Source organism: Lolium rigidum, chromosome 2, assembly GCF_022539505.1.
Source record: "Lolium rigidum isolate FL_2022 chromosome 2, APGP_CSIRO_Lrig_0.1, whole genome shotgun sequence".
NCBI classification, from domain to species: Eukaryota; Viridiplantae; Streptophyta; class Magnoliopsida; order Poales; family Poaceae; genus Lolium; species Lolium rigidum.
Window position 1 is genome coordinate 131525852 of NC_061509.1, and position 22440 is coordinate 131548291.

At 45.2% G+C, this 22440-nt stretch overlaps 2 protein-coding genes across 2 annotated transcripts; both read right to left on the minus strand.

Moving 5' to 3' along the window:
• Nucleotides 1–1006: 1006 nt before the first annotated feature.
• LOC124687255 (60S ribosomal protein L27-3-like) lies at nt 1007–1673 on the minus strand. Its single transcript, XM_047221055.1, has one exon. The coding sequence runs from the start codon at nt 1625–1627 to the stop codon at nt 1214–1216; it is 414 nt and encodes a 137-aa protein (XP_047077011.1). The 5' UTR covers nt 1628–1673; the 3' UTR covers nt 1007–1213.
• Nucleotides 1674–2763: 1090 nt separating this feature from the next.
• Nucleotides 2764–6162, minus strand: LOC124692362 (probable magnesium transporter NIPA6). Its single transcript, XM_047225717.1, has 9 exons — nt 6013–6162; nt 5010–5066; nt 4839–4929; nt 4592–4752; nt 4363–4490; nt 4150–4287; nt 3773–3865; nt 3570–3687; nt 2764–3258 (listed from the first exon to the last, which is right to left on the minus strand). The coding sequence occupies exons 1-9, from the start codon at nt 6134–6136 to the stop codon at nt 3137–3139; spliced, it is 1032 nt and encodes a 343-aa protein (XP_047081673.1). The 5' UTR covers nt 6137–6162; the 3' UTR covers nt 2764–3136.
• Between the last annotated feature and the right edge of the window lie 16278 nt (nt 6163–22440).

A 22440-nucleotide genomic window follows, 5' to 3' on the forward strand; every position in this document is an offset into this window, starting at 1 on the left:
GGATAAAAACAACACATACATCTACATTGTGAGAAAATGAGCTTAAATATAAAACATGCATGCACAAAAGAGACCAATCAAAGACAATACAATCCTAATCTTGTACAACCCAGTGACACATGATGCTACAAACTCCTATGCCAAGCTAACTAAGTAAACAAGATGAAAGCACTAGAGCTATATCCAGCTTGCTTCATTACTTAAATACAATAAATGCTGCAAAGCAAGACAGATGACCAAGCCAACACCTAAAGGTTCACAAACTTTGGCCTACTGTTCCACTAACTTGCATACAGCAAATTATTGGATTAGTCAAATAGAGTGCTAGCTTGGACCCATGTGACCCATGCATTCCATATATAGACGTATTAGTCTACCATGAAATGCATTAGTAGCAACCATCAATGGTAAACGCGGTATCACAGCTTTAACTTCTACAGTTAATGCTCTGATACCATGATACCACTGAGAGAAACAACTAATGCATTATCATTGTAAGCCAACAAGGCTACATATAAATTACAAGGACACACAAGAGACCAAAACAAAGACAATATAAGACTAACCTTAAACTACCATAGATTATTATCCTAATACCACATTAAGTAACAGTGTCAGTTTCACTGCAGTGAAATTTACAAAATGAAGAAGGTTAATATCATATCAAGCAGCAACTGAAATAGATACGATGACAGACACTAAGGTCATAGTAGTTGGAGCCAACGTCAGTAACCCAGTAGTTTTAATGCCACAGAATTGGGCAGTATGAACAAGCCAAGGTCATACAAATCAATGAGGCGCATCGGTTGAGTATTTCTAGTTACTGAACAATTCTAATTGATCAATGTAGCCGGAGGTTACCCAAGTAAGCAAGTACATGAACCTAAATCGTGACTCTAATTAGTGACTCTACACAAAACAGAGAGATGGAATGCATCAAATATAATCAACCAGCAAGAAATATTACTATGATATAAGATAGACAGCATATCACAAGCAGTAATCCTGACCAAAATTCCAATCAGATCTATTGTTCACATGATTCAACACATGAGACATCATATTTCATCATAAGATCCACACTAAACACAGAGTCTTGTTCATGCTCAATAACAAAACAGGGAATATCTTAGCACAGGCGACAGATACCAAGGACAGGCAAGCTAAATGTAAAGCGGGGGGTAGTACTCGCAGACACTGCTCTGCTGTGGGTCTAGAAGCGGAGCTTGGTGAAGAACCACCTGTTCTTGCCGGTCTTGAACCTCTCCTCGAGGCGCGCCTTGGCGGCCTTGGCGAGGGTGACCTTCTTGTCGGAGGTGGCGAGGGCGTCGGGCCCGGCCGTGGACACGTCCTTGAAGTCGACGTCGAGGGTGTAGCGGGTGGGCATGAGGTGGGTGAAGTTGACGAGCTTGAGGAAGCACTTGACGCGGGACTTCTTGGCCGTCTTCTTGGCCGAGTCCTTGCGGATCACCTTCTTGGGGTACTTGGCGAGGCCGGCGACGAGGCAGTGGCCGTAGGGGCGGTCCCGCGTGCCCTCCTCGAACACGCGCACGATCACCGCCTTCTTGCCGGCGAACCGGCCCTGCAGCAGGATCACGGCCTTGCCGGGCTTGAGAAACTTCACCATCTTACCTGCTGCTGCGCCGCCGCCGGTGGGTTGGGGGAGAGTTTGGGTGGTGGTGTTGGGGGAAAGCTGGCGGCGTGGGGCGGGCGGAGAATTTATAGGTGGCGACGTTAGGGTTTTGGTTGTGGTGGACGGGTTTGGACGGTTGGATTCGGATCGGACGGTGACGAGGGTGGATTAAGGAGTAGAATGGGCTGGGCTAACGATTTGTTACATGGCCCGTGTTGAGGTTACCTCGGGCCTCTATTGCTTCGCACCAGCTTTAGGTAAGGGGTCTGGCCCAGTTTACCAGGAGCACGGTCCAGTTCATTTGGTTCATTCCCCTAAATTTTATTTTTCGAAAAAGGGTTTCTTCGTTGCAAAAATCTGTCATTTGTAGTTCATTTAGTGATCAATCGATTTTAAATTTAGAAGTAAACAACATTTTTTGCTCAGTAATGCTAGAGTTACGGGCTGATCTTTACGTACAAAAACTTACGGGCTGACGTCTGAATCAGATATTGGCATGGGAGATTTAGGCTGAGCAACTGCCCCAGGAAACTTCCAATCGCACGACCTCCACCTTTGCCCGTAATAAAAATTCTGTAAGCTCAGCCCGTAAGTGTAGGATTATTGTTCATGAGGAAACTACAGATACCAAAGATAACACAGCGGCCAATCTCTCTTTTCTTTTTGAGAACACAGCGACCCATCTCTCTTTTGTTGGCATTGAGTTGGGAGGAAGTATTGATCGATTCAATTTATCCTTCTTTTTTTATATATTAATAATTACTTACCTTTGATTTTTTTTGTCGTACAGATACCTAGAATTTAGCACTGAGCAGTCGGATGCAAAAGTACTTCAATTTCATTACTATGAACAATACAATTGTTGATTGTAGTCAGCAATTAAGACATGTTTACAGGGTACAAAATCAAGCGAAAGACTGTCGACTAAGTAAGAATATCCTTTATTTGTCCATGTAAAATCTGGGTACATATGCACTTTGCTCTGTTAATTCATCAATATAAAACATAGGGTTTCCTCTCTTGACAAGTACATTTTTTTTAACAATATTGACCTCAGCTCAAATGGCAATCAAGTCAAGGAAGTAAAGTATTCATGGTAGGGTGCAGCCTCCACTGAATGCATGCAGATCTGCTCAACGAAATTTAAGCTTAACAATGACACTGAAATCATACATTGTTGTTTCACTGGAACCTAGTTTGAAGAAGAACAAGCAGTTACATAATGCACAACCTGCAGGCACACAAATGCCACCTGCTCACCACTCACCAACAAACAAGTTACGGATTGGAATTGGATAGTATGGCCTATCTGATTCCTAACATCAAATGTTTCTGACATCTACAAGTCCCTATGTACACCGAAAGAATGGCTGATGAAATCTTCACCTTCTCAACCAAAACTGCCAGAATGTTGGCACTGCTAAGACTCCGCTGCGATTCACGTACTTTCCTTTGTACAAATGTCCGTGGTGAAAGTACTGAGAATTAATTCTGAATGTGTTATCAAACTGGGGTAGGTGAACTTTGTGGAGCTGCAAAGTAGTCATCTTCGACATTCCTCAGTAGATTTTCGCTACCTAAGCTGATGTACCAGGATATCCCTCTATCCAGAGGCCACGGAGATGCTGGTAACAGAAGAATAAATTTTCATGTCTTTCCAAAATCTGATATCAATATGACATATGAAAGAACACCGCTTCTAACTGCCTTGGATGAACAAATTTAGTTCAAAATAAGCAGTTGGATCAGGAAAGAACTAAAATATGACAGAACTATTAGCTGGTTAAGCACGAATTAGTTTTAAGTAGAAGAAAAGGTTTCTTAGGATATATAGACGCCTACCAAGGAACCATTTCTTTCAAGGAAAATGGAAATAATGGTGATGCAGCACAACAGTATTGATTTTGAAATAAGTAAAAAGGCACAAAAATATTACCTGCATGACTGGCAGCTTTTTTCTCCTTTGCTGCGTGCAGCAAAATTGTTCCAGTAAGGATTGTTATTAGGCCGCAACATTCAGAAGCAATGCTACTTAAGCTTTGGTCAGCCCCATCCTACATTCGGCAATAAGTAGAATAAGTTGCAAAGTCCACCATTAAATTCAGATTAATTAAATAAAAATCTAGAGTTGGTATCCACCTTGAACATAATTCCATTCGCCACTATTGTAAGGGTGGTAAACAGTACATAATAAACAGGAGAAACAATCGCTAAATCAAAGGTATCAAGTGCCTGCAAAAGTAAGAAAATATCAGCATAACCTAAAAACTGGGAAATATACTACAATTATCATAAATCAACTGCACCAAGTAAATAGTGTCGAACTATCTGTGGAGGAAAACTGAGAAATATTCTAAATATCTGTGGAGGGAAATAAAATTTAATTTAACTCGGATAATGAATAAATATCCAATCCTTGAAAAAGATAATTTGTGAAACTACAGCTCAGTGAGCTCAAAATATATTCACATGTGTAACTACTAACTAGGAACTAGTAGCAGGAAAAGATGTGCTACCTTGTTGAGGTAATTTAGCTGAGAAACCCCACATATAACTGTGACCAGAACAAAAAGCCATGTGTGTGGATAAAAAAGCTGGTTTGTTCCATCCAGTGTAAGCTTTATGGCAACACCAACAGCTTTAATGCTAACGACCTACAAAGCAGTATCCATAAGTTACGAAAAATCCCTGATATTAGGCTGTGCGTCTAAAAGTCAAAGCAAACTTACTGTTAGTGATCCCATTGTAGAGCAGATACCAAGGTATATCAGGATATTTTTCTGACCGTATCGAGGTTCAAAGAAGACCACCAATGTTGCCACGAGTACAAATGTTGTTAGCGCATATGCTAGAAATGCTGCACATGGTTGACGTCCGAATATTTAGAAAGGCCTGTCAGACATGCAGCTGCACTGAAACAAAAATAATAAGGTGCATGATTGCAGCCTGATGAATCACCTGGTTGAGTAGCTAGGTCCCAGATTTCTTCTACAGAGTTGGGCATGTTCTCTTCTGGAGCATGTAGAACAACGACAACTGAACCTACTATGCACGATATACAACCAAGAACGCCGAGCTTGTTAAGGTGCTCCTTCAGCACAAAGTGCGCTAACACCGAACTGCCCATTGTTTAGAAAATTTGAGTGTCAAGCACGGGAGAATCAAAGACAATGCTGGAACAGATGGTTTCGGTTGCGAGATTCACCTGACGATTATGCTTAACGCTCCAAGAGGAGTCACAAGCACAGCTGGTGCGAAGACATAGGCAACACAGTTCGCAACCTCCCCGAGCAGCACTTGTAAAGGTCAACAAAAGAAATTTTAGTTGCGTAATTAAATCGATAACAGCGGCTTACTTTGGGCAGAATGGACATACTTGTGATCAACCCAGCCCACCAGAGAGGCTCCAGAAGATAGGTGTATCCTCCCCCACCTGTAATTTAGAAAGAGAAAAGCGAGACGTGTAAGCTGAAAGTGGAGAACAATTGCCCAGGAAAATGGTCTAAATTGGGCGGCGAACATCCCTGTATAAAAATCCAAAAAGCAGATTCAATATTTTGTTTTCATAGTGCCAACCATGCTACTTAAGTAGAGGGGTTTAATATATAGTCAGGTATATGAAAATTACGAAACTTGTGTTGGAACTTTTTCAGTTCAATCGACCATCCGAAACATTTTCTACTATCATACATACAGTGAAACGTGGGGTAAAATAGATGATGGTATTTGAGTTCCCCCATCATCGCATTTCGTCGGTCTAGAAAATTCCCATTGTAGTCCTCCATTACCCTGCCTTAGATAGATGATGCTCCCAAGCATGGGCGGGCATACATGCAATTGCTGCGAGGTCTGGTAATTTCTCAGCATTGCTCCCTCTAGTCTAATCCCATCGCGTTTCTCAAAATTCAGACCTGATCCTATGGACTGGAGACCCGCACGGTTCTGAATTTCTGACGACCCATAGGTACAGAAGCGTGGCACGAGATGAGATGATTGGCTGGCCGCCAATCCAGCACGGGGCTGCCAGGCAACCGGGTTGACCCAATCAGCAGAATCTTCGCTGGCGCCCAGAGGACAGCAACAGCCCCGACAAACCGCGGCGCTCTCCTGGCAGCGCACGAAGTTTGACTTTGGAGCGCCAGCAGGGCAACAGCGCCGCAGAGCTGCATTTCGAAATCTCGGGGGCGCCATCGCCTGATCCGGACGCCATCGATACGGCAATCGAATGGGGAATCGAGATCCTAAGCGTTCGTGCCCCGGGTGCCCATCGGACTGCGCAATCGCGGAGCTACGAGCCGACGCACAGAGCGGGGGAATGGTCCGGACGAGGAGTAATCGGAGCGGGAGCAGAGACGCGTAGATAGGGGGGGGGGGGGTACCTGCGCTGACGCCGAGCTTGCCGGCGCGCATGAGGCCGAGCTTCTTGAGGATGAAGCTGCCGCCGACGAAGGCGCTGGAGGCGACCGCCAGCGCCAGCCCCACGGTGTTGTCCGACGACCCCATCCCGCTCTTCTCCCGAGCCGGCCGCCGCGGCGAGCAGGAGAGAACACGGCCCGACCAGGAGCACCAGGAAGGAGCGTCGTCGGCCAATAGGTCAGACAAACAGGCCGGCCACGCGGCGCAGAGACCGGCTCCGGCCCGCCTCGGATTCTCCGGAGGGGACGCAAGAACCGGGTGGTCAGCGGTGCCGCGCGCGCCTCGGCCTCCTTCCCGCCTCGTGCCGCGCGCGCGCTCCCTCTTGTTGTTGGCTTGGTCGTTGGTTGCTTCTGGCGGCTATATCGCGCCGGCTGCTCGGCCGGCCGGTCGTTGGGTCGCCTGCTCTGCTCGGGAAAGGAAAGTGCAGGGGGAGACGGAGACAGGGGAGGCGACGCGGGTGCTTCGGACTTGGATGGATGATAGAAAGGGCTTCCGACATGTGGGGCAAAGCGTGTCCGCCACTGAACCGCACGTGCCGCCATTCGCGGATCAAATTCCTACATTCCGATTCCGATTCCGCGCTCCTAGTCCGTCGACGGCCAACGGGAAAGATTTTACATTCAAAATTTGTTTAGTTTTAAAGATATTGAAATTTGAGAAAAAGGAGAGATACATGTTACTTGGCCGTTTCTGGAGCGACCCAAGAGGGAGACGCTCCATGCGTGCGCTGCTCCAGCATGCGCTGGGGCGATCGGTAGGGTGTCCCGAGAAGGAAGAGGGAAAGCGAGATAGGGATAGAGATAGAGAGAGTAGGGGTCATTGATCAGTCGTGGGCTCGGGCCGTCTACTAGATAGCGCCATGCTCACAACCCCTCGTTTTCTCACTACATGACCACCACCGTTTAATTGCTTGATGGAGGGCCACTAGGCGCGGTAGAGCCTGGGGGAGACGATGCCGAGTCATGGTGGAGGGCAAGAACCAGGCGGCGGCGCTAGCTAGCTGGGTGGCCGAAATTGTGAGGAATTTAGAGCGGCTCGGCTGAATTTTGCATGACTCCTACGAGTCGAGCGGAGAAAGGGCGGCGACTTATCTCCGACCAACCGTTTTGTGGTATGAGGGAGCTTGAAAATTCATCCCGTAAACCGGCTATGCCGGGTGGATTTCGGATGAGCTAGATTTTCTTTGTTTGGCAAATTGTATGGTAGTGGATTTTTTTTCCTCTTAAAACTGTAAAATGGTGGTTGTTTTGGTTTTTTAGGATATGCTGGAGATGCTCTAAATAAAATGAATGGGACCTAAGCATGAATGATGCCCACAAAAGAAGAGCTAGCCAGGTTGAATTCCCGTCGGCGCGTGCGTACTCTAGCTGTTATCTAGTACTGGTTACTGGTGCATCGATCAGTTCATACGGACTCTAGGTCGCTCATTCTCCCTCTTGCCACCTCTCTCGTAGCTACAGTTCTTTGAGAGTCGACCTCTGTCGGTCGGGCCGATCCGAGGCCCTCTCCGCCGGATTAGCCGGCCGAAGTTGGTCAAGGATAGGTACGGGGGTAGATAGGATTAGGGCTAGCTACAGATCTAGTCGAGTTTTAGGGTTTACCCTTGTAGAGTATGGCATTATGCCCTTGGAGGCTTGGCCACGGTGGAGCTTGAGCTGCCTCTGGTAGCTTGTGGTGGTGTGCTGGGCGCAGCGCTCCGATGGTGGGAGCCAGAGGCGAACGGCGGCGACGCTACCACAACCCCCCCCCCCCCAAATAAAGCTCATCCGCCTATCTCTCGATCTGGGCGGAGCTGCACTGGATCTTCTTCTTCCTGGCCACCGTGGTGGTGGAAAAGAGGAGGGGATCCTCGTCGGCGTTGTGGTTGACAGATCGACGGAAGGGTGTCCTGGAGCATTTTTCCTCCCCGAGCGCAACACGCGGCGACCGAGCTTGTTGCCGTGATCTTGGGTCAACAAGGTGACCCATCTTCTACCTTCGGTTTGGATGCCCTCCGATCTATCTGCTGGTGATCGACGCCTACATAAGGCCAAGTGGTTCGTCCCCTGTCTCCTGGAGGTTGCCAGCGGCTGGATCTTCTCGCCGGATTAGGGTTTTCGAGCATGCAGCTCTCTGAGCTCGGCGGTGACGCCTGGAGCTCGCCGGCGTGTGGTGGCAGAGGCACCAAGGCCCTTGATTGCTTTTCCAGTTCTCTTTCCAGGGTGCTTTGTGTAATTTGTAGGGTCTCTTCTTCAAATAGTTGGTTTTTTAGGCAAGAGAAGACAAGGGACCTTACTGTCATTTGTCCATGCCATGTGTGCTTCAATGAAAGTTGCTCCGCTGGGATCGTTGACCCCGTCTTGTAGTTCATACGCCTCGCGTGGCACCGCGGCAGGGATTTTCTGCGTGGAACGGCTGCCGCGGCAGGGTTCGCGATGCATAGGGGCAGGTGCGTGCTGTCTTGGCGCCTCGCCGGCCTTCCCTCTCAGAAGCTCCGCTGCATCCGCCAGCCAGCGAACACGTACTTGTGTTCATCTCTGTATCAACCTCGCACGCATAGATACTGATGGAGACAGATACTCTAATTAGTTGTACGAAAGCTAAAATTGGTCGAACGCGGAAACCACGTAGCCGATTAATCCGCATGAATACATGTGTGTTGACCCCCTAGCGGTATGCACGTATTCCACGCACGCCAACAGTGATGACCGGTGAGGATGCTGGTCGGCTCGCTCGTCCAGTCCACCACGTGCTGGCAAGCTCATCAAATATTTCATTTCATTGAGAAAATAGCATATCACATCACTTGTTGATGTCTTTTTTGCATAGAACCACAACAGTGGTTTGTTTTTGCAAGGAACACCACACTTTGTTGCAATTATTTGCATACAACCCATAATCAGTAACTAACACAATTGATGGCCAGTTAGCCAGTCCCGTTGTCAGCATTCCAGCGTGGTAACTGCTCTTCATTGTCTCAACCCTACTAGGCGGAGGCGGCCACCCTAGAGATAGCCGGTGGGGGGCCTTCGAGAAATCCGCACAACCTGCAACGCGAGGAAGTCCATCAGTCCCAGCCAGAATACCCTCGTGCTCCTCGTGCGTGCGGGCGCACCGCCGTCAGCATCAATGTTCAGAATTGGAAAAGGTTTAAATGTTGATAAAAAGTTTAAATTTTTGAAAAACTTTAGATTTTAAAAATGTTAAGATTACCAAAAATATTCAAATTTTCAAAACTTATCACTAAAAAAGTAAATTCTAAAAAAATAGAATTGCAAAGTTCCAAATTTTACATTTATTCAAATTAAAAAATGTTCATAGTTTAACTTTTGTTCAGACCCGGTCACCCGTCGCCATCCCTATATGCCGACCATGTTGGCGCATGCATCGGTCGCACACCCCCACACGCTGTGTGGGTCGACCCCGTTAGGCATTTTTTCTGTTCTTTCTCTTTTTCCTATTCTTTTCTATTTCCTTTTTTGAACAATTTTGAACGATTTTCAAGCAGATTTTGAAATATTTTCGAACAAATTTTGAACGATTTTCAAATTTTAAATAAATTTATAATTTTGAACGATTTTCAAATTTTAAACAAATTTAAAAGCGTACATTTCTAAAATCTATATACATAAAATTTTAAATAATTTTGAAAACATTAAAAGAAACAGAAAAACATTAGTTTTAAAAAACAGAACTGTAAACAAAAAAAATAAAGAATAAAAAAGAATAAAAGAACTGATGGGTTGCGGCCCAATTAATAGCCGCCGGGTCGGAGGGGTGTGCGGCACACATCCGTGCCGACTCGGTCGGCATATAGCAGTTCCCCCTAATGGCGCTATACTTGAGCGCCCGTCCAAACTAACGACGTACTATAGAGAGGAATTGCCATGCTGGACCACCTGACAGTAAACCCAACTAACTAATTGGCTATCAAGCTGCTTAATTACTTTTATGTGTTCTATACAAACAATTATAGCAAAATATGGTGTTCCTTGCAACAACAAACCTCTATTGCGGTTCTTTGCAAAAAATACATCAACAAGTGGTGTGATCTGCAATTTTCTCCATTTCATTTGTTCAGCTGACCCCGCGACCAATCATTGTTTTTCCCGTGGCATATGCATCCACGAGTAATAGTCCTCTATTTTCAAATACAAAAAAACATATATGCAAAATTAAAAAAACTGTTTTTTTCCTAGACGTAGCAAATGTTGTATATTACAAACGTGCAAAATCGCAATATGAAATATTTATTATTTTAGCCTACACAAAAGTGATAAAATCTGAAAAGTTATATAACGTTAAAATATGCACTATTCACTATACTTAGATCCAAACTTCTGCCATCGTCAGAAAAAAGATCCAACTTCTATCTTTTTTGTGTAGCATAGAATATAAAGTAACTCGTATTGAGATTTTACAAGCTTGTACTATACATCATTGGCTACATCTAAGGTTTTGTTTTCAGATTTTCTTTTTTGAAATGGGCATGTATGATTTTCAACCTTTTGGAAGTAAAGGGTTACATGTGTCTGGGCCTACATTTGGAGTTTCCCGTTATAAGAGATGATATTTTAGTAAAAACTATAGAGGACTGTTGTGAACTTATTCGCGAACCTACTTGTATGACGCATTTCCCATTCACCAACAGTTCAATTTATATTCCAGAAATTTCTATAAATATGCTTAGCTAATAATACACTAGAATGACTACTAAGATATTTGGTCAACTTTATGCTTTAATGATATTTTTCATCATAGTTTAGGATATTGAAAATATATACACGAACAAACCTACATGCACACAAATAAATATGTATGCACTATATGATTTATGCAACCGTAAAAAGTTATCTCGTACAATTTAAATTTAACACAACCAAATTTTGCTGCGATATGCATAATATGTACAACGAATAACACTTTCGTTAATATTTCGAAATGTTCTTATAGGTTAACCATGTCATGCAAATAATATATGCTACGACTATAGTTTGATGCAGATAAGTTTAGCATAAGTATATAAAAGTTTAATATAAAATATATTTTTCAATTTACCCTAGGTCCAAAATACAAGTTAAATATCGAGATCCGTGCAATTAAAATTAGGAATAACATGTTTGAGTGGTAAGGGTGTCCGACCATCGCCAGATTCTTGTTGATTGAGATCGACGACACGCGCTGACCTACGCATGCATCATGCCTGCTGTGCATCGATCTCAGTTCATACGCCGCGCGCACGGCCGGTAAAGAGGAACAGCCGCCCCAGCAGGGTTTTCAACGTGGAACAAACGGCCGATTATTACGCATGCGTGCTGACCATGTCCAAGCGTGCGTGCATGTAACAAAGTCCAGAAGGCGGATGCTGGATTGAATCATGCTTGAAGCAAGGAAGCTAGCTAGGTGATGCCGGTGAGGATCGATGCTGGTCGGCTCGCTCAAACCACGTGCTCGCAAGCTCAACAAATAATACACTGCTTCCTTCAGTTGAGAGACCCCGAGTCGAGATCAAGCATTGTTTTCCTGTTGCGTAGAATCCACTTGCCCGCTCGCAAAACTGAACAAGCGAGCACGGATAAAATGGTTTCTCTTCTGTATTCTACATCGTCTACATGCAGTGTCTACATGAAACAAATTGAACATGATGTGGTATGAGCCTATTTAAAAAAATTATCACCCGTTCGGAAACAATTGACTTAACTTTGTATATAGATACGGTGCGCCTAGATATATCTATAAGTGTGTAGATAAAACTGAGTTACTTATTTCCAAATGGAGGGAGCAATTAAGAAAGGTTGTGATTGATGTTTCCGGAGAATAAAAGTGTGTTATCCTCTGGCTTAGAAAAAAAGAGTCATTTCAAACTTCCATGACATGTGATGATTTCAAGCTCATATGCACGATGTTCTAGATTGAATATACTCCATCCCAATTTAGGATGCATATTAGGTTTGGTCAAAAAGTCAAACAATATAAAGTTGGTCCAACTATATATATATATAAATAAATATATTAATTTTTATTATACCAAATATATATAATATGTAAGTATATTTCATGATGATTCTAATAACATTGAGATAATGTTATAGATGTTGCTACAATTTTTTATATATTTAATCAAAGCTTACAAAGTTTAACTTTAACTAAAACTAATATGCATCCTAATTTGGACGAGAGGTAGTACAACCGCTTTGGAGTGCCCCTTCACAATTGGAATTTCGGAAGTGCTCTCTTGCCTCTCCATCTTGATGCCCCCGGTTCAGCCAATCCGCCCATGGGCTCAGAAATTAGAAGCGATCGGGTCATATCCAAATTCAGACGCAGGGAATGGAGCTAGGGTTGTGAGATTACTCACCACCGATGGGTTGCCACCGAGAATGGACGGGCCGCCGCTGCCTAGCACACGAACTTGACGGTGGCTCCGCCGGAGAAGATGAAGGAGGACGGCTATCGGGGATGGGCAGCACGACAGGCGAAAGTTTCACTAGCTAGCGGGCAAATGAGTGGGACCCACTCAAAATGGTTGTCTTAATCTAACCAACCCCACTCTTCACTAAAACATGTCACAAGAGACCGTTGATACCGATTTATGACCCGTGTCGCGTGAGAGCTATTTGGGCCGGGAGAAGCATCGTGATGTAGCTATTCCAACGAACGACTTCGCGTTTTAGGAAATTCCGCTGAAAGACGTCGCACATGAGCTATTTACCCTCTCTGGCATGTAGGTGACGGGGCGACCTCGGGCGCGACAGCCAAGCGCGGGCTCGATGACGTGAGCAACGGCAGGGTGTTGGCGCGAGGCTGATGCTGGCGCGGCTCTGCGGCGGTGGGCGTACCTCCGCCGAGTCCCTTGAGCCGCCTAGAGCGCGAGGCGGCGAGGCTCCGATGCAGGCGTTTGCGCTCCGCTGCCCTGCTCCCCCTCCGCCACCCCTGCTGGAGGCCATATAGAGGGCATATGCGTGGAGATGCTCTAAGGTAGAGAGGTCGTTTCCCAGCCACGCGATGGGACGCGTCAAACGTGGCTCGCTGTCAATCCGTAGGGCGAGGAGCGTCCTATAGCCCGTCTGATAGCAATCATTTTCCTTTTAATAGGAGTGATAGTATATATTAAGAGAGAGGTGGAAGAACGGAGCAAGAATTGGTGTCCAAGGCAAATAGGCCATGCATGAGTAAGAGCGTACTCGCGTGTCCCTCTCCCTATACAACGTTATCTACTGTCGCCCTTTCTCCGTTTGCTCACGTTGGCGCCGTCGTCGCAGTAGTACCGGAAGCTCGGCGACCCTGGTAACCGTGCATGGTGATCATCGACTGTAGTCTCGGTCCCAAGTTTCCTCTCGTCTTGCTTCCGACCTCTGCCGCGGCCGCCGGCTTGTTTGTTCCTCCGGCCACCACGTCGGCCTTTGGGCTTGGACGGCGGTGGCGCCTCCGCCATGGCCACCTTTTCCACCGGTTCAAGCTTTGATCGGGATGAGAAACCCATGGTGATGATCCTGGTGAGGATAGCTAGCCTCATGGCTACCGGCGGGGGAGGGATCAAAATGGTCTTATGTTTTTGTGGTCTCGCGCGGGGCAGAGACGAGGAGAGGAGGATGGGGAAGGACGCTGATAAATAGATCAGTCCTGGAGGCGGGAAATAAGGGCGTTCTCCTGGTCGTTTTGTCTACATTTGACATGCATGCGTGCGCAATGCACGTGACGAGGCAAAGGTAGCCAGGAATCTCTATCTAGGTGTGTCAATGGATAGAATAATTCCCACGCTAAAATTGCCCTTGAATTTATTTAATGTATCCACATTCAATTTTAAAAAATCCGATAGAAAATGATATCGGGTCCGATGTGACGCTCTATGATGTACATGATATGATAGCAGATATCATTTGGATATGGATTATGTGAATTTAGTTAGAATAATCTCACAAGATTAGTAGTTATTGAGTGACCAAATTCATTTGGAGAGTCATTTAGCTCTAAATTCTATTAATGCTTATGTTAGTCTATATTGTGTCTCATTTTTCTTAACTATACAAGACAGAAAGTTTAGATCTCTCACAAGATTTGCAAGAACTAAAAATATCTATCGATAAGAGCATATGCCCGATTATTTTTGTTTCCGATCTAGGTCTGCCCTGTTTACAATTCGAATCCCCAGTAGATGTGGCCGCAATCGAATCTGAAATCGATAAATATCCGCTCCTATCCTAATCCGAGAAAAATATATGGTAAATGATATAGCATGATCATCTTGAGAAAATGATACTCCCTCGATCCATATTAATTATCTCTAATATGGATGTAACTAGACATATTTTAGTTCTAGATATATCCATACTAGTGACAAATAATATGAATCGGATGGAGTATTACTAACTAAGAGCCCCTATTCTCGCGGTCAGTATTGGGCATGTGAGGGGGCCTGTATCCTCATTTTTGCTACAATTTGTACTCCTCAATTAGCAGGATTGTATTCGCCGTATTTTTAAAAATTGAAGAGGCGGGAGAAATTCTTCCATTTTTCATAGTTCATCGTCATCGTACACAAAATTGCGCAATTATACATTGGATCGCGAGTTTTAACTGAAACTAAACTAACCTAGATCTACCGCCGCTGCCGCTGTAGTCGCCGGGCGCGCCTACTCGAGGATGATCACCCCGACGAAGGTGCGCGACTGCTCCGCCTCCCTCGCCTTGAACGCCTGGACCTCAGTGATGGCGCGCACCTCCTCCTTCCGCTCCTCTTCCTCCTTCATCTCGAGCTTGGTCTTAGACTCGGCAATGGCCTTAGTGACGGCGGTGGCCTCCTCCTCGTCGCCGAGTCTAAGGTGCTCCGCGACGTCCGGCGCTCCTCCTCCTCCTCCGCTCGAACTCCCCTAGCCCGGAAAGAGCTCACGGCCCGCAAAGACATACCTGGGGATGGGCGGCGCGATTCCCTCCTCGCGAGCGCGCGCATACGCGGTGCGAACTTCCTCCTCCGCCGCGAACTCCTCCAAGAAGGCCGCCATCATTGGCTCCATCGAAGGCTGCTCTTCGTAGTAGGCGCCGCCGGGCTGGTACAAGGAGAGGTTGCCAGGCGCAACCTCTCCCCAATTCGTCCACTTCTTCGCCGACCACCGCGTCGCTCCGACGGAGCGGACGAACTTCCGCCGCCACGCCTCCTCCGCTCGGCTACGGAGGCCGCCACATCCCGCGCGACCAGCCGCCGCATCCCGCGCGACTGGCCGCCTGTCCGCTACAGGATCCAAAGATGCTCATGGTGGTGGAGGAGGGCTAGGGTTGAGCTAAGGGCGACTAATTGCTCGCCGGAGTAGTTGGCGCTGGGCGGCGGAGCTAGGGCTGTGTGTGAGGGTTTGAACACTCACTCGCAGCCGCAGCCTGTACTTGTATAGGTTGAGACGGGCTAGGCAATTGATTCCTATCATCAACAAGCATCTTTTTTATGTACAACTTATTTCGATTCGGACTATGTTTGTGTTGATTTGAGGAGATGGTGTGTTTTGAGGAGAGGGTGTGTGGAGTAGTGTAAGGGAGAGTGAGCCTAACCCAAAGTACCTGCAGCGGTTGCATCGGTGGAGCCAAGGAGGCGCGAGAACTAGCCTGACCCTGGAGAAATAACTGCCATTCTGGGCGTTCTTCCAGGTCTGGCCCGACGCTGGTTTAAGAAGCGGTTCGTGCAAGAACGTGGCTTGGCCCAGGCAACCAAACAAACCGAAAATTGCTGATCCAATACGAGCCAAGAGGATGCAGCTTACCAAACGCGCCCATAGCATACGGTCGCATGCTTCGGACCGTTTCCGGTGTTTTCGCCTTACAGATACAAGATATACGGTCGGCTCTTTCAGAGTAAGCATCCTGATACACAACACAAGGAGAAAACCTTTTATGAATGATGGAGACTTAAAATGCCTGATCTGTGCAGGTGGTTGCGTCAAAATACATTTGTACACACTATATACGGGAAGCTTTTTTTTTTAGGGTAAAACACAATATATTAAGCTAGCAAGCCACCTCATTAAAAACCTTCCAGTCCCCTTCGGTACCCTGGTAAGGAAAAGAGTGCGTCTGAAACTTGCTGCCCGAGTTCAAAACAGAGTTACATCAGCAATTACATCTGAAAGCACATGATCAGGAGGATCATCATCCCAAACTATAACTCTGTCAGCCTCAAAACTAAATCTAGCTAAATTGTGAGCTACCCTATTAGACTCCCTAGGACAGTAAATAAAAGAAACAGCTCCTAATCTTTGCATGATTTCGAAGCAGTCCATCAGAATAGCTGTGCTAGGAATCCACATATCCCCCTCTCCGTTGCAAGCCTCCATCAAAGCCATGTTATCAGATTCAATAATTGTAGGTGAACAATTAATTCTCTCTAGTAATTCAAGCCCCCTCTTTAACGCCAGAGCTTCTGCTGTTCCTACATCCAGCATATGAGTTGAAGGCCACGCTCCTCCCGCCAACACTGAGCCCCTTGAATCTCTAATCACTGCCGCCACCGCACCATCACCTGAGGGAAAGAAGCATGCATCAACATTCAACTTATAAGTACCTGGTGGAGGTTTCGTCCATCCATTCTCCTTCGGCACTGTCACATGCGATGACGCCTTATAATTTGCCGTGATTGCCTGGATTGAAAACACCGATTTCTTCACCGGAGCCACAGTTTCCCCATTCACTACTTCCCTACGCTGCCACCAAATATACCAAGCAGCGACAAGGATTGTTTCCTTTAGGCCTAACAGACCAATGACTGGGTTATTCTTCATAGGGCCTCTCAGAATTTCTTCCAACACAACTGATCCCGAGTGGTCAATGTCACACGCCGATTTTATATAATCTTCTAATCCCAACTCCTTCCAGACCTCCTTTGCGCGTTTACAGGTAAATAACAGGTGCTTTATATCTTCACATCCAGCATTACAGACAGGACACTGGGCAGAAACTTTGATGTGTCTGTTTGCTAAAATTCCTCTTCCCGGAACCAAACCATGGAGAGCTTTCCATCCAAATTTTTTAATCTTGGCAGGAACATTTAAGCTCCAAAGAGTACTCCACACAGGATTGGTCAATACACTACCTTGTCCATCAGCTCGTCTCATTCTTGCTCCAAATTGATGTTCCCATTCCGAGTAATATGCGGATCGAACAGAGAACATATAATTTTTTGACTTATTCCAAGCAATGAAGTCATCCTCCAGATTTTGACTCAAAGGGATTCTTAAGATTTGTTGTACATCAAACGGATTGAAGATAGACTTAATTAGATCATCATCCCAAGTACCAGTTATCGGATTAATTAACTCATCAACAGTTCTCAGTATGCACCGCCTCTATCGATCACCACCATTCGAGAAGCACTAGTGGGAATCCAGTGATCAGTCCAGATATTAATTTTTGTGCCATCCCCAACCCTCCAAATGTGTCCTCGTTTGAAGGTTTTGAGCCCCTCCAAAATACTTTGCCACGTGAAAGAAGAGCCCTTCTTCGGTCCCGCTTTCAAGAGGTCACCAGTGGGGTAGTATTTAGCCCTTAGCACTCTGGCACATAAAGATTCAGGGCTAGACAAAAGCCTCCAAGATTGCTTTGCTAGCATAGCTCTATTAAAAGAGTATAGATCTCTAAACCCCATACCACCGTCCTTCTTAGGAACACACATTCTCCACCACGCACACCAATGCATCTTCTTCTGTATTTCTGTATCCCCCCACCAAAACCCAGACAATAGCATCGAGTCAATTCTTTTATTAATTTCTTGGGGATTTTAAACACTCGCCATAGCAAATACGAGGGATTGCTTGTAGTACAGACCTTTATCAAAATCTCCTTTGCTCCCATTGAGAGTAATTTCTCCTTCCACCCACTTATTCTAGCTATAATCCTCTCTAGCAGATAAACAAAGCTATCACTTTTATCAATTCCAATCATTGCAGGAAGGCCCAGGTACTTATCTGATAGTGCTTCTGTCATCACATTTAATTCCGAACAGATATCTGCCTTCAATTGAACCTCCACATTAGGACTGAAGTATATGCTACACTTTGCTTCACTAACAAGCTGACCCGAATTTGCACAGTATAAATCAAGAACATGTCTCACCGAAGTTGCATTAATTAAATCTGCCCTCATAAGGATTAGGGAATCATCAGCAAAAAGTAGATGTGATACCGATGGTGCGTTTCTGCACACCCTTACTCCTTCTATGCCACGAACCTCCTCTTGGTGAGCCAACAAACTTGATAAACCCTCAGCGCAAACAAGGAACAGGTAGGGAGATAAGGGGTCCCCCTGCCTTAAACCTCTAGTTGGTGTGAACTCCTCTTGTCTCTTGATCATTATATCGAACTTTGTATTTGACGGATCGAACACAGGCCATAATAAGCTCTACTATCTCCTCATGAAATCCCAATTGGATAAGCATTCTCTCCAAAAAGTTCCACTCAACCCGATCATAGGCTTTGTGCATATCTAACTTGACTGCACAATATCCAGCTTTCCCATTCTTCTTGTTTTTGATTGTATGAAGACACTCGTAAGCAACAAGAATATTATCAGTAATAATTCTTCCAGGAACAAAAGCACTTTGAACAGGCGAAATTACATCCTCAAGAACATGTTTAAACCGAAGAGCAATCATTTTGGAAATTACCTTATAGATGACATTACATAGACTTATAGGTCTGTATTGGGAGATCAGCTCTGGTTCTTCAGTCTTCGGTATTAAGACAATAATTGTGTCATTCCAACCATCAGGAATTATTTTATTATTGATAGCATCCAATACCTCCTTTGTAAGAGCTTCGCCAAGAATGTTCCAGCACTTTTTGAAAAAAATTGCATGAAGTCCATCTGTGCCGAGCGCCTTCATGTCTCCAATAGAAAACAGAGCCTTTTTACTTCAGCTGCTTCAAAAGGCCTTCTCAATCTATCATTCATCTCCCTTGTAACTCTAGGAACAACCTTATTTAAAACTTCAGGATCAGTATCATAAACTTCCGTAGCAAACAGACCTGAAAAATAGTCTGATATCATCGGATTCAGATAAGCTGTTCCCTGTATCCAAGCTCCATCCGAATTTTTCAGCTTTTTTATTTTATTCTTTTGTTTCCTAGCATTTGCAAAATTATGGAAATACGAAGTATTTTTATCACCATGCTGTAACCAATTTATCCGGCTTCTTTGAGCCCAGTGCAGTTCTTCTTGTTCAAGGAGCTTTTCTATCTCTCTTGCTATTTCTTCATACTTCTTCACATTATCAGATGTTAGATCAGAAATTGAGACTTGTTCCAGCTCTCTTTGGGCTGCTCGGATCCTTCTTCTATTATATTGTAAAACTGACCGATCCCAATGATGTAAATCAGAGTGTATTTTACTTAACCTTCCCGCCAAATCCAGGCTTGAATTTCTTGTGTTATCCCATGCAGCCTCAACAATCTCATTAAACCGAGCTTCCCTCAACCATTTTGCTTCAAAACGAAGGACCGATGATCTCGTTGAATCTTGGGCGACTGTCTCCTTAAGGCTAAGAAGCAGTGGTCTGTGATCTGACCTACTATATGGTTGTTATCACCAGAATTTGACCAGATCAGAGGTGGGCCGTGATTGGAGATGAGCTTGAAGAATATACATAGAAGAAATACATGAATCGGTCTTGCATACCAAGTTTGGGCTAATTGCCCGTGTATCTGTAACATAGTAGATGGCATCTTAGTTTAGAAGTTAGAGTTTTACCCGTGCACGGTTTGGTGTACGCCTGAATTAGAAAGTCCCCTGGACTATAAATATGTATCTAGGGTTTATGGAATAAACAACAACCAACGTTCAACACAAACAAATCTCGGCGCATCGCCAACTCCTTCGTCTCGAGGGTTTTTCCTGGTAAGCACCATGCTGCCTAGATTGCATCTTGCGATCTAGGCAGCATAAGCCTATCTACGTTGTTCATGCGTTGCTCGTACTGAAGCCTTTTTGATGGCGAGCAACGTAGTTATCTTAGATGTGTTAGGGTTAGCATTGTTCTTCGTATCATATGCTGTCGTAGTGCAACCCTTACGCATCTAGCCGCCCTTACATCTATCTCAGGTGTAGGGGCGGCACCCCGCTTGATCATAGTTTAGTAGATCCGATCCGTTACGGTTGCTCCTTGTTCTTCAAGGATTAGTTTAACATCCGCAATAGTTAGGCCTTACAAAGGGTTGGAGGATCCAGCGGCGTGTAGGGTGGAGTTTGCTAGCCCTAGACGGGATGTTCCGGGGATCAACCTCGTGTTGGTTTTTAGGCCCTGTCTAGGATCGGCTTACTGTCACCGTACGCGAGCGCGAGGCCCAATCGTGAGTAGGATGATCCGATTATGCGGTGAAAACCCTAAATCGTCGTAGATCGCTTTAACTTCATCTTGATCAAGCAGGACTGATGTCTACGTTCCCCCTCCTTTCCTGTAGACAGTGTTGGGCCTCCAAGAGCAGAGGTTTGTAGAACAGCAGCAAGTTTTCCCTTAAGTGGATCACCCAAGGTTTATCGAACTCAGGGAGGAAGAGGTCAAAGATATCCCTCTCATGCAACCACTGCAACCACAAAGCAAGAAGTCTCTTGTGTCCCCAACACACCAAATAGGTGCACTAGTTCGGCGAAGAGATAGTGAAATACGAGGTGGTATGAATAAGTATGAGCGGTAGCAACGGTGCCGGAAAATAGCTTGTCTGGCGTGTAGTTGATGGTGGTAGTATTGCAGCGATAGTAACGCAGTAAAACGGTAAACAAGCGGCGATAGCAGATATTTAGGAACAAGGCCTAGGGATTACACTTTCACTAGTGGACACTCTCAACATTGATCACATAACGGAATAGATAAATGCATACTCTACACTTTTGTTGGATGATGAACACATTGCGTAGGATTACACGAACCCTCAATGCCGGAGTTAACAAGCTCCACAATAATGCTCATATTTTAGTAACCTTTAGTGTAAGATAGATCAACAGACTAAACCAAGTACTAGCATAGCATGCACTACTTGTCACCTTCATGCATATGTAGGAGGAATAGATCACATCAATATTATCATAGCAATAGTTAACTTCGCAATCTACAAGAGATCATGATCATAGCATAAACCAAGTACTAACACGGTGCACACACTGTCACCTTTACACACGTGCAGGAGGAATAGAACTACTTTAATAACTTTGCTAGAGTAGCACATAGATAGTAGTGATACAAAACTCATATGAATCTCAATCATGTAAAGCAGCTCATGAGATCATTGTATTGAGGTACATAGTAGAGAGATTAACCACATAGCTACCGGTACATGACCCCGAGCCTCGATGGAGAACTACTCCCTCCTCATGGGAGCGAGCAGCGGTGATGAAGATGGCGGTGGAGATGGCAGCGGTGTCGATGGAGAAGCCTTCCGGGGGCACTTCCCCGCTCCGGCGGGGTGCCGGAACAGAGACTCCTGTCCCCCAGATCTTGGCTTCACGATGGCGGCGGCTCTGGAAGGTTTTCCGTATCGTGGTTCTTCGCATCAGGTTTTTCTCGACGGAGGCTTTAAATAGGCGAAGAGGCGGCGCAGGAGGGTCGAAGGGGTGGCCACACCATATGGCGGCGCGGCCAGGGCCTGGGCCGCGCCGGCCTATGGTGCGGGGGCCCGATGCCCCCCTGCGGTCCTTCCGGGTGTTCTGGATGCTTCCGGTGAAAATAGGAACCTCGGTCTTGATTTCGTCCGATTCCGAGAATATTTTGTTACTAGGATTTACGAAACCAAAAACAGCGAAAACAGGAACCGGCACTTCGGCATCTTGTTAATAGATTAGTTCCGGAAAATGCACGAATATGACATAAAGTGTGCATAAAACATGTAGGTATCATCAATAATATGGCATAGAACATAAGAAATTATCGATACGTCGGAGACGTATCAAGCATCCCCAAGCTTAGTTACGCTCGTCCCGAGCAGGTAAAACGATAACTAAGATAATTTCTGAAGTGATATGCCATCATAACCTTGATCATACTATTTGTAAACATATGTAATGAATGCAGCGATCAAAACAATGGTGATGACATGAGTAAACAACTGAATCATAAAGCAAAGACTTTTCATGAATAGTACTTCAAGACAAGCATCAATAAGTCTTGCATAAGAGTTAACTCATAAAGCAATAAATCAAAGTAAAGGTATTGAAGCAACACAAAGGAAGATTAAGTTTCAGCGGTTGCTTTCAACTTGTAACATGTATATCTCATGGATAATTGTCAACATAGAGTAATATAACAAGTACAATATGCAAGTATGTAGGAATCAATGCACAGTTCACACAAGTGTTTGCTTCTTGAGGTGGAGAGAGATAGGTGAGCTGACTCAACATAAAAGTAAAAGAATGGTCCTTCAAAGAGGAAAGCATCGATTGCTATA